A 17,385-nucleotide genomic window follows, 5' to 3' on the forward strand; every position below is an offset into this window, starting at 1 on the left:
TCTTTATTTTAATTTTTATCTAATTTAAAAATAAAAAAAAAATAAAAACAATTAAAATTGACGGTGACTTTTCTTTTACAGACAAACCAAACGCAACGAATATTAAAAAATATTATGAGAAGGCCAATGATGAAATGACCAACTAAAAAGTATTTCTTTGAAACTTATTACTTATTCTTGATAGAATATGTCTGAATATAGATATAGATATTGTTACAAGTTGTAGTTCATCCATTTAAATGTCTGTTTATGAAAACTATTAAATACTTCAAAATTGATCAGGTCTAACATACTGATACTTATACTTATTATCCAATATGTTTATTTATTTTTATTTATTCTCTACGTGTATTGATGTGTGGTTAAATGTTCATTTTGTTTAACTACTATAAGTTTAGCAGCAATTCTAGAGATTTAACGTAATTTTATTTAGCATATCTAAATAATATAGAGGGAAATTTATTTTAAGAAGAAAATTTTACATTAAAAAAGATATTTTCAAATAAGAATGAATTTACTAAATAATATCCCTTCATTGTTATTGTTAAAATGATACAGTGTTATGTATAATTGAGATGATTACAAGAAATATATATATATAAGAACGTATTTGGTATGAACTAATAGTTATTAATAATAACAGTTATATTTAAATAACGTCTGAGATTAAATTTGTCATTAAAAATACCACATATCTAACTAATAATTCATTGATTGCTATGTGTTAAAATATTGCTAAATTGATTGTCATTTCCTTTTTGTAATCACTTGGAAAACCTCTTTCTTATTATTGTATATTTGGTGACAAAAAAAAAATGTCATTGATGAGAGGTTGAAATTCAGCATGAGAAAAGTTAACACAAGGGGATCAATTCCCGACAAGGGCAAGGGCAATGTTTGAATCAGAACCCCAGTGGATTTATTAGTAATCAGCACAGTTAAATAAATAATGATCAATTGGTACCATCACCATTCAAAGCCAACTGTAATGTAGCTTTGAATTGCCAAATTCTTGCCGGTTACACTAGAAACATCTATTTAACATGAGATCAGGAAGTAGTTTATGCAGACATAAAAACAAACGAATTTATGATAGGTTGAATTAATTTTGATATAAATCTACCAATTAAAATGCCAAAAAATAATAAATTATACAAAATATGAATAGTCATTTCAGCTTGGATGATGACATGATGGATGTTTGTCATTTCACTCAAATAGAATATAAAAAAAATGTGATATTGAACAATCAAAATTACAACAATAACTGGTAGCTCTACATGTACAATCTATGATAATGCTGATCAGTTCAAGGAATAGTTGTCGAAATTGACAGTGCTATTCAGCTGGCCAATTTGGAAAACAAAATTGAATCACGGAATTCGGTTATCTCCCTCGAATATTTTTATGTACTTCTATATATTCGCCTCAATGAACTCTCGATATTCTCTCTTCATTTTGACTCCTGAGACAGTCCTGCAAAATCAATGTACAACCATCAGCAGTCAAAACTAGCAACAATATCCTGGGAGTCAGTCCATCAAAATGGCCTCTCAATGGTTTATCTTTATATATTAGGGGAAATATGATAACAAACTCATGCTTGAACCATAGTATATCTTAATGAAGGTAATAAATGACAGAGTAAGAGAAAAGATCAAGCAGTACTAACCTAAGCATCTCCCTGTTTTTAAAATACTGCACACACGGAGTACCCATGATTCCAGCTGCTTCTGCTATTTCTGGATCTTCCTCTATATCAATTTCAACATAATGTACATTCTGATCATATTCCTCAATTACCTGCCATGGAAGATTATAGAAAGAAAAAAGATTAAAAACATTATTATTGTTCGATTTACAATTGGCAATACTATCAAACAAAAAAACGAAAGTAGTTTCATTTATGCTAGTGCCAAAAGAAAAAAGGTTTTGTTTGTTATTGTTTTTTCTCAATGCATCACACAGCATAGTTCTTTTCAGAAAGAAAAAAGGTTTTGTGCCACACTGCCAATATATCAAAACACAATTGTGTATTATTTATGATAATTGTTATTTCACTCCTTGGAAGAAGTAATCATGAATCATGTCACTGACTAACAATACCATGTCCATGAGTACTATGATATCTAACTTCAGGATCATAACATAAATTTAAATCCTCCTTGCTTTCCTTTAACATACCTTACTAAGAATTGGCTTCAGTGTCCGACACGGACCACATGTTGGTGACGTGTATAATACACATATAAGCCTTGGACTTTCATGGTACAATTTTCGTAGAGCATACTGTAAAGAGGAAATCATACAGGAGAAGAAAATATATTATAATACAAACCAAAAAATCAAAACAAATAACAAAGGAACCAACTGGAGGATAACATATGCTAAGACTTTAATCTCATTATTATAAGCACCTAATAAGGAATACATACCTGCCCCTTATGCTTTGTAAGTGTAATGTCAAAGCCTGCTTGAACATCCCTGTCTGTTAGTTCCTTCTTAACCTCTTCAGTTTTTGGCTGTTACAAGTAATTAAATTGGAAGGCTGAGATTCATATTGGAATATACGCTATACAGCATGAATCAACTGATTTAATGTGAAGTCAGTTCCCTATTACGTACTACTAACAGCTTTGTTCCAGCTATAACTTCAAAGCTTATGGCCATACGGAAATTATTATTGTAAATCACAAAATAAATATAATAGTTCAGTATATCATTATTTATATTTTCTCTAAACCATGTTATTCCTTTGAAAAGATCCTGATTCCTGAAGAGCAATAGATAACATGTTGTATTTACTAAGTAAAAGCCGGTTCAGGTAAGATAACATGAAGTGAAGCTGATAATGGCTTCCTTAGACCTTGTCCTCAGGTAAGATAACTTACAGTTTATTATTTTTACATAGCTTTTTAAACACCAAACATGGTTTGTAATAATTATAATTAAAAAAAAGTGATGCGCATTCAAGTTTCTATGTTTCTGTCTAAATCTTCAGCTGCAATGCAGCACCAATTTGGCTCCTCATTGTGTCATCAAAATCATGATTGAAAAGCATGATGAGATCAGAGAAGCCCGTAATATTGCTCAAAGCCAACTGATTACTATTTAACACTACCCACCAAAAAACTTTTAAGGAACTTAGCAAAGCAGACTCCAGTTATACTTTCTTATTATCAGATAAAAGTTAGACAGCCTATCCAATTTATGGAGTTTTTCAAAATTATCCAATTTATAAAACATAAAAGTTTTACAAACAAAGCTAGCTAAAATTGCATCTGATTCAATGAAATGTATTAAGAATTAAGAGCATGAATAATAAAGATATATTAAATTGAAATTGTGATGTGAAAAGATCATTCTACAATGCTACAGACAGACAACAAATAAGTGCATATAAATTACCTGATGGAACTCTATAAGAAGACCACTGCTGACAAGATATCTCTCAACTGATAAAGCTGCAACACATCCAGATCCAGCAGCAGTAACGGCTTGCCTCCATTCGTGGTCCTATGCGAATAAGAAGAAATAGCCTTAACAAAGGTGGCTAAACAGTTACCACTTTTTTCATACAAAAGTAACATCAAATAGCAAGATAAATTCAGATAATAAATGTGAAAGTTCACAATATACTTGCATAATTTGTATTCAAACATATGCACAGGGTACGTATTAACAGCAATCACAATATTCTAGTGGAAGGGATTCCAAATTATGTCACCTAAAATGGTATTTCATGAAGATTAAGAGGCCCCATCAACAAATAATAGGTTACTATTTACACTGCTTAAGATGCTCCATAAAGGGGCTATTTATTTATGAGTATAAAGGGGCTACTTATGCAACTATCTCTTAAAGCCATTTTACTTTGTTTAACATTATGGTAGACAATGCCTAATGGCCTATAACTACTTACTCGGTACACTGACCAACTAAATAGTTACTACAGTTATTCTGTTATTTATTCATAATAACTGTTATTGCTATTCATAGCAGCTTAAGGCTCTTATCCCCTAAACTCCCTCTTATTCTAACGAACATAGCCTCGCTTCATAACAATCAAGTATATTAGCAGAAGGCATCCAATAGGTTACCTGCACATCTCCAGCAGCAAATACACCTTCAACTGATGTTTTTGCTGTACCCTCCTTAACTAGTACATAACCAGACTGGTCGAGTTCAACTTGGCCTTTCAACAGTTGGGTATTTGGTGAATGACCTATGCCATAGAATAGCCCTTTGACCTCAAGCACAGACTCCTCCCCACTATCAAGATTTCTAATTAAAATGCCAGACATCTGTCCTTTTGTATTGCTCACAAGATCCACGGCCTCTGTATTGAAGTGCACAGTGACATTTGGATTGTCATACACTCTGAAACATTCGTGATAATCAACCTGTTAAACAAACATTCAGGAGTTGAAAACTCACATACAAAATGTTCATTAGTAGATGTTGAATGAGAGGAAAATAGAAAGGAATATGGTGAAACCGTGTGTTTAAGCTACACCACAGAGATTAAAAGATATGATAAGATAATTACAATTATTATATTTCTATTTATAAGATATGATAAGATTAAAGCTAATTCTAAAAGATAAAGCAGGACATTCTAAGATAATAACAAGATATTAGTTTATATTCTAACACTCCCCCCTAAAACTAAAGCTTAACAAGCTTTAGCTTGTTACAAGAAACAAACGATATATTGCTCCACAAATAAAAAAGATGGATACCCAACCCAAGGATGCATATGAAATCGAAGAAAATTGCTATAAAGATAGCGTAGTAGTCAGATAGTTGGAATGATCGTCAAGCAGGGAGAAATTCATGACAAGCAATCAAACATAGCAAAGTTCTTCACTTTAAAAATGGAATTTGGAAGCTTCAAACCAAAAAATATTCAAACTTGAAACTAAGTCTAACAGCTGCTTCAGTGAGTCACAAACAACAAAAGTCATCTTTGGGATGACCATCAATGGGAAAAGAAGCTATCACTAATATGATTCGTCAGTGAGAATGTCACCATCGGAATGATTGTCAGTGGGAATAGAAATGACTTATATGATTTATTAGTACAGAAAAAAAATTGTATGACAAACACCAAAGAACAAGCAACACCACTATAACAAAAAGAAGCCATTAACAGTCAACGGAGAAAGAAAATGCGTCCAAAAGCAAGAAACAAAAATTGTTTGAAATGGAACCTATCTGCATGTAGCCTGAAACAAAAGTCTGCTAAAAGAAGTCACCGTCAGAATGATTGTCAGTGGGAATAAAAATGGCTTATATGATTTATTAGTACGGAAAAAAATTGTATGACAAACACCAAAGAAGATGCAGCACAACTATAACAAAAAGAAGTCATTGACGATCCATGGAGAAAGAAAATGCGTCCAAAACCAAGAAACAAAAGTTTTTTGAAATGGAACCTGTGTGCATGTAGCCTGAAACAAAAGTTTGCTAAAAGAAGTCGCTATCGGAATGGTTGTCAGTGGGAATAGAAATGACTGCTATGCTCTATTAGTACGGAAAAAAATTGTACGACAAACACCAAAGAAGAAGTAGCGTGACTATAACTAAAAGAAGCCATGAACGATCAATGGAGAGAGAAAATGCGTCCAGAACCGAGAAACAAAAGTGGTTTGAAATGGAACCTATATGCATGTAGCCTGAAACAATAATCCACTGAACACACAATGGAAGTGGTTATGCCAGAAAACCCGTTGGAATTTTTTTCCTCGATGGCGGTAGACATCGGCAGTGATGGTGGCTGGAATCAAATCTGATTTCTCTTTATTTTTCAACACCCCCTCAAGTTGGTACATAGATATCTATCACGCCCAACTTGGCTATAAGTCGCTCAAAATTGGGTCTTGCCAAACTTTTTGTCAAGATATCAGCAGTTTGTTGATTAGAAGTCACAAATGGCAGACATATAATTCCAGCATCAATTTTCTCTTTTATGAAGTGGTGGTCAATCTCAATGTGTTTGGTTCTATCATGTTGCACAAGGTTGTGAGCTATACTTATTGCTGCTTTGCTATCACAGAACATTTTTAAAGGTGAGTCAGCTTTCACTTTCAGTTCTTCCAAGCGTTTATGAATCCACAAAAGTTCACAGGTTCCTTGAGTCATTGCTCTAAATTTGGCTTCTACAATGCATTGAGCAATAACACCTTGTTTCTTACTTCTCCAAGTGACTAGATTTTCCCAAACATAGGCACAATATTCAGTAGTGGATTTTCTATCAGTAACTAATACTCCCCAATCAACATATGTAAATATAGAAGTTTCTTAAAAATTGGTTTCTTTGAAGTACAAACTCTTTCCAAGATTGGATTTCAAGTATCTTAAACTCCGATAAACTGCCTACAAGTGTTCTTCATAGGGAGAATGCATGAATTAGTGTGAGCTATATAATTAAATTTGTCAGCCAGCCTTTGGTATCTTCCAATATCAACAGGAACATTGTCTTTCTCCCAAAGGCAAGCTAACATTTAATTCCATAAGAGTATTTGTTGGTCTACATCTACTCATCCTAGTTTCCTCCAAGAGATCTAGGAAGTATTTTCTTTGAGAAACAACAATTCCCTTCTTTGAATGAGCAACTTCCATACCAAGAAAATATTTAAGCGCACCTAAATCTTTGATCTCAAATTATTTTGCCAAATTTTTCTTTAAGTTTTCCATCTCAACAATGTCATCTTCTATGAGAATAATATCATATACATATACAATTAGAATTGCAATTTTACCAACATTAGAGAACTCCATGAACAAAGTATGGTCTAATTGTCCCTACATATATCCTTGCCTTTTAACCGACTGAGTGAATTTCTCAAACCAAACCATTGGAGATTGCTTCAGACCATAAAGAGATTTTTGTAGTTTGCACACATTTGAACCAAACTTGTCTTCAAAGCCAAGAGGGCTATCCATGTATGCTTCCTCCTCCAAATCACTATGCAATAACGCATTTTTTACATCAAGTTGGTTAATAGACCAATCTAAATTCACTGCCAAGAAAAAGAGAACTCTAATAGTGTTTAATTTGACAATAGGAGCAAAGGTCTTTGAGTAATCAATGCCATATGTCTGAGTAAATCCTTTAAAAACTAAGCATGTCTTGTATCTTTCAACTTTGTTATCAAAATTATATTTCACAGTAAATACTCATTTACAGCCAACGGTATTCTTTCCTTTAGGTAAAGTCACGACTCTCCAATTTCGATGCTTCTCAAAAGCTCTCATCTCCTCAAAAACAGCTTTCTTCCACTTTGGAATTTTTAGAGCCTCTTGTACATTTTTAGGAATTTCTAGAGCAAACAACTAATAGGTAAACACAACAAATGAAAAAGATAATTTTCAGTGTGACACATAACTAGACAAAGGATGTTCATTGCACGATCCAACATGTCTCCTAATTGCAATAGGAAGGAAAGCAAGTTAGCAGAGGCACAAGTGAAAGGAAAGCAAGTTCGAAAAACATCAAGTGGGGTTTGAAAATCTAAAACTTTAGACGGCATACGATTAATTAAATATGATGCAGTTAAAACAGTTTCACCCCACAAATATTTTAAAACCTTATTTGCAAAAAGTAAAACTTTAGCAACCTCAAGAAGATGTCTATTCTTCCTCTCTACAATTCTATTTTGTTGGGGTATATTAACACAAAAACTTTGAACAACCCCATTTTCAAGAAAAAAATCTGACAAAAGCATATTAAAATATTTTTTACCATAGTCACTTCTGAAGACTTTAGTATTTGTTTGGTATTGAATTTGCACCATTTTAAAGAAATTTTTGACAACCTGCCCAACTTCCAATTTTTCTTTCAATAAATAAACCCAACAGATTCTAGTATGATCATCCATAAAAGTTATAAATCATTTTTTATTAGAAAACGTGTTTATTCTATTAGGAGGAGACTGCTTCTCTTGATCAGAGATACCACCTTGGAGGGCACGATCTTTATTTCCTCCTTTTTTCTTCCAATTTGTTGGTTTTCCATGGAACTTCCAACATGTATCATGTGTGTGTCATGGACGCTTGCAATGTTCGCACCATGGTTTCTTTCCATCTCTCTTTCGTTCTTCATTCTTAGTGACCAGGGCAGAGCTTTCGACCTCAGCAACAGAAGGTGACTTACTCATCATAACACCCTTTCTCGCCTCTTCTCTTCTAACCTCCAAGAACATTTCCCGAAGTGACATCCCTATCTCCTTACTTGGCATGCCACAATCGGGATTTGAGATCGAAAATTTTAGAAGAATTCTGAATATCAGAATATGTTTATTTGACAGCGTCCCAAATTTCTTTCGCAATATGCAAGAACATAAAAGATTTTTCAATCGCTGACTTCATATTACTAATCAGCCAAACAATAATAACAGAGTTCACGCATTTCCAAAACCTGTAATTCGGATCTGTTGGAGCAGGCATTTGCACTTCTCATATGAGGAAACCTAATTTCCTTAATCGTCTAGTATCAATCTTGCGGTTTAGGACTATTCGACATAATTTTTTCCATTGAGTTTCTAGACTTGAAAAAAATTGAAAATACCATTGTTGGAGAAACCATTTCAGCTGTTGTCTGAACCACCACTGCCGGCGTTGTTCACCACTTCTAGTTTTTCACCAAAACTATCATTGGTGTCACTGCCGCTGCTACCCATAAGGGCCGCCTTCCATGGGATATTGTGCGTCATTGGGTAGACGGAAAAACGGGTCGAGGTCATATAGAAATTAGAAACAAAATGTTGGTGCCCCTTTAAGTTTTGAGCCCCGAACCTCACTAAGCTGCGAAAAACTTTACAGAACCCTATCCAAGAGCTCTAGATACCATGAAGAAAGTAAAAGACAAAATACTTTAATATTTTATTACTAAAGCCCTAAGTTGTTTATATAGGAAAATAAATTACAATAGAAATAATGAATAATAATGACAAAATCATAAAATAAAAATAAACAGAATAATATAAAATAAAAGACAATCAAATTTAATTTCCCTTGATTCTTTTAAAAGAAAAAAAAAGAAGACCAAAAAAAATCAATATTAAAAAATGAAGCAAAAACAAAGGAAAGAAAAACAATAATTTAGAAGTTGCATAACCTCAAGTAAACATATGGTGGAAATTGAAAGGAAAAAAATCAAGGACATGTTATGAATAATGAGAAAAATATAAAGGCTCGGCGGTACCGAACCTTGCCACAATTCATGACTTTACAAGATTGGTCTAATAAAGTTTGTTTAAAACTCTATTTTTATTTTCCAAATGAATAATGTGTATGTTATGGACCCAAGAATTAGATTCTAAGGATTTAGAGGAAGAGCATTTTATTTAGAACATATCAGAAATATTAGGAGCTATGTTGTCAATTGCGGCGCTATTGCGCACAATTGCGTTGCAGCGGCGGCCATCTCCGCAGCGCCCCTCACCGTGAAACCACCGTCACCCGTTGCGGAAATTGCGACCGCGAATAGTGCTCAAACGCGCCGACGCATTGCGCCTGACCCGGGTCCATGACCCGCTACTCTGTTTTTTTAGGGTTTGTTGAATTTTTTTAATTTTATTAAGGGTATTTGAGTTTTTTTGCACTCAAAACCCTATTATTTATTGATCTTTTTCCTCCTTCACATTATTATTTTAAATTCCAAACATAACTGTTGTGACCGTTCCTCTGTTTTCTTCTTCGTTAATATACTTCTGTTTTCTTCTTCGTTCATATACTTCTGTTTCTATTTTTTTCTTTTTTTGCCACTGTTTCTGATGATGGGAGATTATATTTGTTTTCTTCTTCATTGATATACTTCTGTTTCTGTTTTTCTTTTCCACTGTTTTTCTTCTTTTTCTTCTTCTTACATTTTGGTTATGAAATATGAAGTACTATGATTACCCCTTTATTTTTGTGTATTTTATTTTTGCTATTTTTTAGTATGTTTGTATTTTATGTTTAGTCTATATACTGTTTTTGGTCTTCACAATACTGCTCATCCCGCTATCCCATTTTTGGGGTTGGGCACTCCGCGCCGCTATCCGTGACTGACAACATAGAGTCACTACATCCAAATAGCATGTGTGTGTGAGAGAGGGGAGGGGGGGAGAGAGAGAGGAAGAGGGGGAGTTGATATACTAATGTGAAATGTATAGAAGGTGGTAATTAGCTTCAATTTATAGATTGTAAAAGTAATGGTAGCTCGGAATCAGATTATTTACATGTATGATCACTTCAAATTTTAGCATATATCGCATAGTTAGCTATTCTTTGACAAAATGATAACTAGACAGTACCAAGTAGAGAGATAGAAATTATTAATCGGACACACCTATCTTGCATGGCTTTAGAAGCCCTTAGTTGGTCCCGACGTACAAGTAAGTGAACGTGACGAGCATATTTTGTTAAGTATAATGCTTCTTCTGTAGCTGTATCACCCCCTCCAATGACAGCAAGAACTTGACCCTTAAAGAGTGGTGATGCTCCATCACAAATTGCACAAGCACTAACTCCTCGGCTCCAAAATTCATCTTCTCTGGGTAGCCTAAGTCGTTTTGCAGTTGCTCCAGTAGCAAATATTACAGTATGGCACTTAACCTGAATGTAATCAAGAAAACCAGATATAAAGCACAACAACTTTTCTTCCAAAAAAACACAACTAAAAAGATATTATAACTACTGCATAATTAGATGCCAGAACTCCCATCTAGTGGGATAACTCTTGGTTATTATTGTTGTTGATAATGTCGGGATTCATAATATATATAAATAAAAATCAAAAGTGATTGCAATGATTTCAGCAAATGGTCTGTAATTTTGGTGACCTTCCGGACGCACATTATTTAAAAAGTACTCAATTAGTCAATTTTCAAATAAAAGTGATTATCAAATATGTACAGCGATTTGCATAAATTCAACTCCATAAAAGACCACAAAGAAGATTCAAAGAACCAGTTAAGTTAAAAGTTACAATATACAAGCTTCAGGAATAACAATTTCTTTGCGATCATTAAATTGTAAATAAGCTTGCTGCTAATGAATATATCACCTTACGTTCACTGCTTTGGACTGTAAAAGGACTACTCTTCACATCAATAGCTTCAACATCTTCATGATGCAATTCAGCTCCCCAACGTTCAGCTTGTCGTCGCATCCTAGAAAAGTAGAAAATTTGTTAACTCCAAGGTTTATGCAAGTTAAATATAAATTACAAAATAAAAAAATGGCATATAACATGCATACAATACCTGTCCATTAGATCAGGTCCTGTAATCCCATCTGGGAATCCTGGAAAATTCTCTACTTCAGTTGTAGTCATCAATTGTCCCCCAGGAACGCCACCCATTTGGTAACCCTCAAACACTACAGGTTTCAAATTGGCTCGTGCAGCATATATTGCTGCTGTGTATCCTGCTGGGCCTGAACCTATAATTACCACATTCTCAACTTCTTTACCTGTGAGAATAAAAAAAATGCCACTGTCAACTTGCTTTTTTTTCTAAAGAAAACTAGTAACAAAATTTACATCGGCATACAGTAAGAAAGACTTTCCATTATGAAAATCCATAATCATTTGCGCAACCCCAGCTCTGTTTGGATAAACTATTTAATTACGTCAAACTATTTTCATATAAGCTATAAGTTCTTTTCATAATCTATTATGAAGAGCTTGTGGAAATAAGCTAGAAATAGCTTATAGACATGTCATAAGTTGTTTTCATAAGCTCTCTCAAACAGTCTCACAAGTGTTCATGCAATAAGATAAGCTCAATTAGGTCAATCCAAGTGTTGGATACTTCCATTTCAAGTACCTCTTGTTAATTTTAATGAAATGCAACTTATCAATCTTCGATCCTACTACTTTTTTTCTTTTTGCAACAGCTAATATTTGTAATTATTATTGTTAATATTATTAGTATTTTGTTGAAAACAGAGATAGAACCCGCGACCCCCTTATCATTCTACTCTCTAATTCCCACACCTCAGCCGCCGAACCAACCTTATATCCCCTGCTTCTACTACCTAAGTCATCCCCAAATCCTTTTACTACTACTCGCCATTCCATTCTTATCACCCAATTCCCACACTCACCCTCCCCTTAAATTCAATTACACAGAAAAAAGAGGTGTTAAGTTGAGTCCCTCAATACAACGCATCTCAACCAATTAATCAATTTCGTAATTGCACAAGCTACTCAGCATACATTAACATCAATATATTCTTTTATTTTTATTCCTCAATTATCCACCATAACTGAATTACAATTTAAAACCAATAAGATACCCAAAAAAAAAACGCATCTCAACCTCGTTTTCTCCGACACTTCACATCAAAGCATAAATTACGAAATAGAGTCGAATTTATGCAGTATCATTAAAAAGCTTATAGAGAGTGGTTACAACCTGATGAGGAAGAGGAAGAGGTAGAAGGAGTGTTGGCAGAGGCTCGGAGTGTGAGGGAGGAAGGACGAGTTCGGAGGGAGCGACGAGATTTGATGAAGATGAGACGGTTAGGATGAGGAGGAGGAAATGCGGCGGCGGTGGTGACTCGGTGAGTGGGGATAGTTCCCACTCCGAGTCCTATCTTCGTAGTAGCCATTGGTTCTTTCAGACCATACAATCCGCAGCAGCAGCAGTGGAAACGATTAAAAGCGATGTCTATTTATTTGGCGTTTGTGGAACACGCGTTTCAATCAAATCCATTGTTCCACTCCTTCCTTTTCCCAATGTTTTTTTTTAAGGTTCTTAAATCCTTTTCCAAGTGTTATTATGGTTTACATACATATTCATTCATATTCATTAGGATTTTGGATTTCAGAAATACGTAGTACGATTGAAATATTAAATTAAATGTGTATTAAAAAATAGCTAAATGTTAAATGTACGAAAGAATAATGTCATGATCTCTATTCAATGATAAGTGTTAATTTGTTAATTGGTTTAATTTTTCAATTTATATAAAGTTATGGGATGTCTTAATGAATTGTTTCGTTTTTGTGGTAAATCTTTTGGGACAAATAGCAATATTGTAAACAAATTGTGTGATTCTTTGTAAAACTATATTATGGGTCATTTAATTTCTTGTAAAATAAGAAGTATTTGTTGATTCTCGAATGTAATTTCAACCTCTTAGATACAATAAAGATGAGAAAACATATCTTCCTTTGGGTTTTGCACCTTTGTTCTTTAGGGTGTGTTTGGGAGGTTAACAGAGGAGGGAAGAGTTTTGATAAAAGGAATGATAAAGTGGAAAAAATGAACTTTGGAAGAGAGGAGCTTTAGAGATTTATTTTTATTTCTAATAATGTAAAATCTCATTAATTTAGGGACTTTATAAATTGCCCTGGACAAAGATTTTGAACAGCTTTTAATAAATTCTTCAAATCAAATATATGTTGTTATGATATTTTCAATATTAAAAATATATTAATCACAAACATTCATTTATCATTCTCTAAAAAAAAACACTCCTAAAAATGTGAAAGATTTCTCTATTTTTTCCTCTCTTGCCCTCCCTCCACACCCCTCCCTTCCCCTCTCCTCCCTTCAAAACTCCCCAACAAAGTTTTAGATTATGTTTGGACGGAGTAATTAAAAAGTTTAGGAAAATTTAAATTCTATATAATTCAAATGCTTCAATTGAATTTTTTTCATTTTAAATTTTGTTTTTTGAATAAAATAATTATTTTTTAAAAAATGAATAGTTTTATAATTTTCAAAAATTTTGGGGCAAAATTAAAAATTAAATTGAAGAAAATTGAAATTTTGTAAAAATTGAAGAATATTTTGCAATTTTTCGGAACTGATTAGCAACATTTGAAAATTTTTAAAAATCAATTTATAAAAATATAAAGATTAATATACAAAATTTAAAATATTTAAGATCAAAATTATAAACTTGCAAAAATTACTCGGACTATTTCATGACTACGATTTCAGTATCATATGCAAGAAGATTTGAAAATGTGCAGCACCATCCAAAACTTTGGTATTTTTTTGGGGATTAAATTAGTCGGCAACACGTGACAATTTGTTTTCACGGGGGATAATTACATCACAAGCACAGCGCTGCTGCATTTTTTTTCTTTCATCTCTTCTTTCATTGTGGTGTTAGTTTAGATATTTGGAAACATGTGTACTGTTGGTTTGAGATTGCTCACACTCAACACAACCCCGCGATTCAACACTTTTTGCATCATGGATCGTTGATTGGCAGATTAAGGGGGGCAAAATTTGCTATAGTTAGCAACTTTGTGGTGTATATGATTGGGTAGAAAAAATATTATTTAATGGAAAATTATGTGATGTGGGAAGTATTGTGGCACAAATAGAAATTACTTCTTGAAGTTCGGTTTTGGCTCGTTTGAGAAGTAAAGTATGAGTCAATTTTATTACTTTGTGCACACATATAGTGCCCTTAGAAATTTGTAATTCCCTTTTTATATTTGTTGCTTATAAAAAAAATATATTTATATTTTATAAAATAAACATGGAATTTGAATTTTCACGTAGTATTTAAAATTTTTTAAATTTAGTTTTGACAAAATATTTCATGAATTTCCTTCATTTTGAAAAATCTCAAAACTTATTATCCAAACAAGTTAATTTGTTTGAAAAATTTAAATTCTCTTACAAAGTTACATTCCAACAAAAGCTTCCTTCATCCAAACACATTAGGCTGTTTTGAGAATTTAAGAGGGGGGAAGTCATTTGAAAAAAGAAAGGATGAAGTGAAAAGAATTGAAAACTTTGGAATAAGAGAACATCTATTATAATTTATTAAAATAAACCCTAATCTACTTTACTGTCATTTCATCACTATATTTACCACATGCTTCTATTTTTGCTACATCATAAATATTCTTAGATGTCACATTAGAATCACTTCCTCCATCTCTCTTTCTTCTTATTATGCATTATTTTTATAATAAAAAATTTATAATATTATTATGCATTTCTCATTACTTCCAGTTTATGTCAATCAATATATATGAGTCTATTTTATGTTATCAATCTTCTTTTATGTTATCAATCCTCCTTTTACAGTGAGTAAAGATTCACTTCATCTCTCTCTCTTCTTATTATGTATTTTTTTATAATATTTTTTTAATAATAATAATAATAAGAAGAAGAAGAAGAAGAAGAAGAAGAAGAAGAAGAAGAAGAAGAAGAAGAAGAAGAAGAAGAAGAAGAAGAAGAAGAAGAAGAAGAAGAAGAAGAAGAAAAGAAGAAGAAGAAGAAGAAGAAGAAGAAGAAGAAGAAGAAGAAGAAGAAGAAGAAGAAGAAGAAGAAGAAGAAGAAGAAGAAGAAGAAGAAGAAGAAGAAGAAAGAGAAGAAGAAGAAGAAGAAGAAGAAGAAGAAGAAGAAGAAGAAGAAGAAGAAGAAGAAGAAGAAGAAGAAGAAGAAGAAGAAGAAGAAGAAGAAGAAGAAGAAGAAGAAGAAGAAGAAGAAGAAGAAGAAGAAGAAGAAGAAGAAGAAGAAGAAGAAGAAGAAGAAGAAGAAGAAGAAGAAGAAGAAGAAGAAGAAGAAGAAGAAGAAGAAGAAGAAGAAGAAGAAGAAGAAGAAGAAGAAGAAGAAGAAGAAGAAGAAGAAGAAGAAGAAGAAGAAGAAGAAGAAGAAGAAGAAGAAGAAGAAGAAGAAGAAGAAGAAGAAGAAGAAGAAGAAGAAGAAGAAGAAGAAGAAGAAGAAGAAGAAGAAGAAGAAGAAGAAGAAGAAGAAAGAGTAAATGAAGGAACTTTATTCTGTAAATTATCATTGATCGATAAGCTTGATTGATTGTCAGTTAACCCGTTTGCATCCAATATATATAGGTTGGTGGGGCGAATCGAACCTAAAGGTTAGTGTAATACACACGCTTTAGAATTTATTTGTGCAACCTTCATTATCATCAACTTCATCTTCTTCTTGTTCAAGATTTGCAGCATACTCCACCAACAAAAGATCCAACAATCTTTAGGTTCGATTTTCGATTATCAAATTTATTTATGACTACAACTTTTAAAGGAGATGAACTTTCTTGACCATGGTGAAAGATACACATTTAATTTATATGAATATATATGATATGTTTGAAGTTTTAAATTCATATGTGGTTCTTCAAAGTAATTATATTTGTTTATGTTAAATTTAACATGTGGTTAGATTGATATACATGATTTAGAGTATATTCAAGTATGTGAGTTTAATATGATTTATGCATGAATTTTGCTTGTTTGGATTTTAAAAATTAATTAAAGTATTGGAAATAATCACATAAAAAATCATGATTGAGCACCGGAAGTTATTTAGTGTTAATACATTTATATATTGCATTCATGTATGAAATGCATATAATAAATTCTTCCTTTTCGGATGCATATATAATAATATGGAGATAGAATGTGGAAAATTAATAATATGGAGTTAGAGATAATATGTTTTGATAAAATATGTGTTTATATATGGTTGATGTTTTTAGACTAAGAACAAGAATTTATGAATGATCGCCGGAAGAAAGTTTATTTATAATTTTGGTCTCTTAAATCTTGACAAGTATGGATATGTATGGTTTAAGATGCACATTTAATACATTAATTTATTTAAAGTAGTGTAAATAAATTGTCATAAATATCAAATGTTTGTCTCGGTGATAGTGATGCTTCATGTGAGAAGTTATTAAATCGAAAATTGACTAACTCATATTATATGTGCATGATAGTATAAAAGTATCTGTCAATTTCTAGCTTATTTTGATATTGAAAATGGTTTGGATATATATATTAAAATTATTGTAAATAGACAAATGTTTATGGAAGAAACTGATAGTAAATCTTAATGATTTTATTCATTGTTTATTTTCTATTGTGATAATTATTTGGATTTCCTATAGAACATATTTAAATATGAAACTTGAATTAACAAATAGAATTCATGATGCATGTATTAGTTATAATATAACTATGAAGAAATGATTTATTTAATAGAAATAAAATGAGTTCTTATTTGTTAAGGAGTGAATGACTTACATGTTTGGACCCACCTTATGACATTTAATTATGATAAATTTTTATGATCATGTTTTGTTAGCTTGTGGCAATATATATTTAATGCATTCAATGTATTATATCTTGGACTTGAATATATTGAAAAAATAATTAGAATTTTAAATTGAGATGGTTGTTAAATATAGTAAAAGGTAAAATGACATAAAAGTTTATGTATGTGATAATTGAGATGCTTATTAATTTTATGTGATACAATGTGAAGAGATTAAATGGAAAAAGGGTCATGGTTTGGTCATAGTTGGTCAACACTATCAAGAATATAAAAAGTAATCAGATGTTTGATGTAAGTCGTGACTTGTACCAGACCTGATACAGAATATGTTGTTGGAAGGTTAAAT

General features: G+C 32.3%; 1 protein-coding gene across 1 annotated transcript; it reads right to left on the reverse strand.

Moving 5' to 3' along the window:
- Positions 1-1,149: 1,149 nt before the first annotated feature.
- On the reverse strand, positions 1,150-12,708 carry LOC101513349 (NADPH-dependent thioredoxin reductase 3). Its single transcript, XM_004513807.4, has 10 exons — positions 12,408-12,708; positions 11,253-11,460; positions 11,054-11,159; positions 10,337-10,602; positions 4,101-4,380; positions 3,409-3,516; positions 2,436-2,522; positions 2,185-2,289; positions 1,673-1,803; positions 1,150-1,476 (listed from the first exon to the last, which is right to left on the reverse strand). Exons 1-10 carry the CDS (start codon positions 12,601-12,603, stop codon positions 1,416-1,418), a joined length of 1,548 nt encoding a protein of 515 aa, XP_004513864.1. The 5' UTR covers positions 12,604-12,708; the 3' UTR covers positions 1,150-1,415.
- Between the last annotated feature and the right edge of the window lie 4,677 nt (positions 12,709-17,385).

Source organism: Cicer arietinum, chromosome 4, assembly GCF_000331145.2.
Source record: "Cicer arietinum cultivar CDC Frontier isolate Library 1 chromosome 4, Cicar.CDCFrontier_v2.0, whole genome shotgun sequence".
NCBI lineage: Eukaryota > Viridiplantae > Streptophyta > Magnoliopsida > Fabales > Fabaceae > Cicer > Cicer arietinum.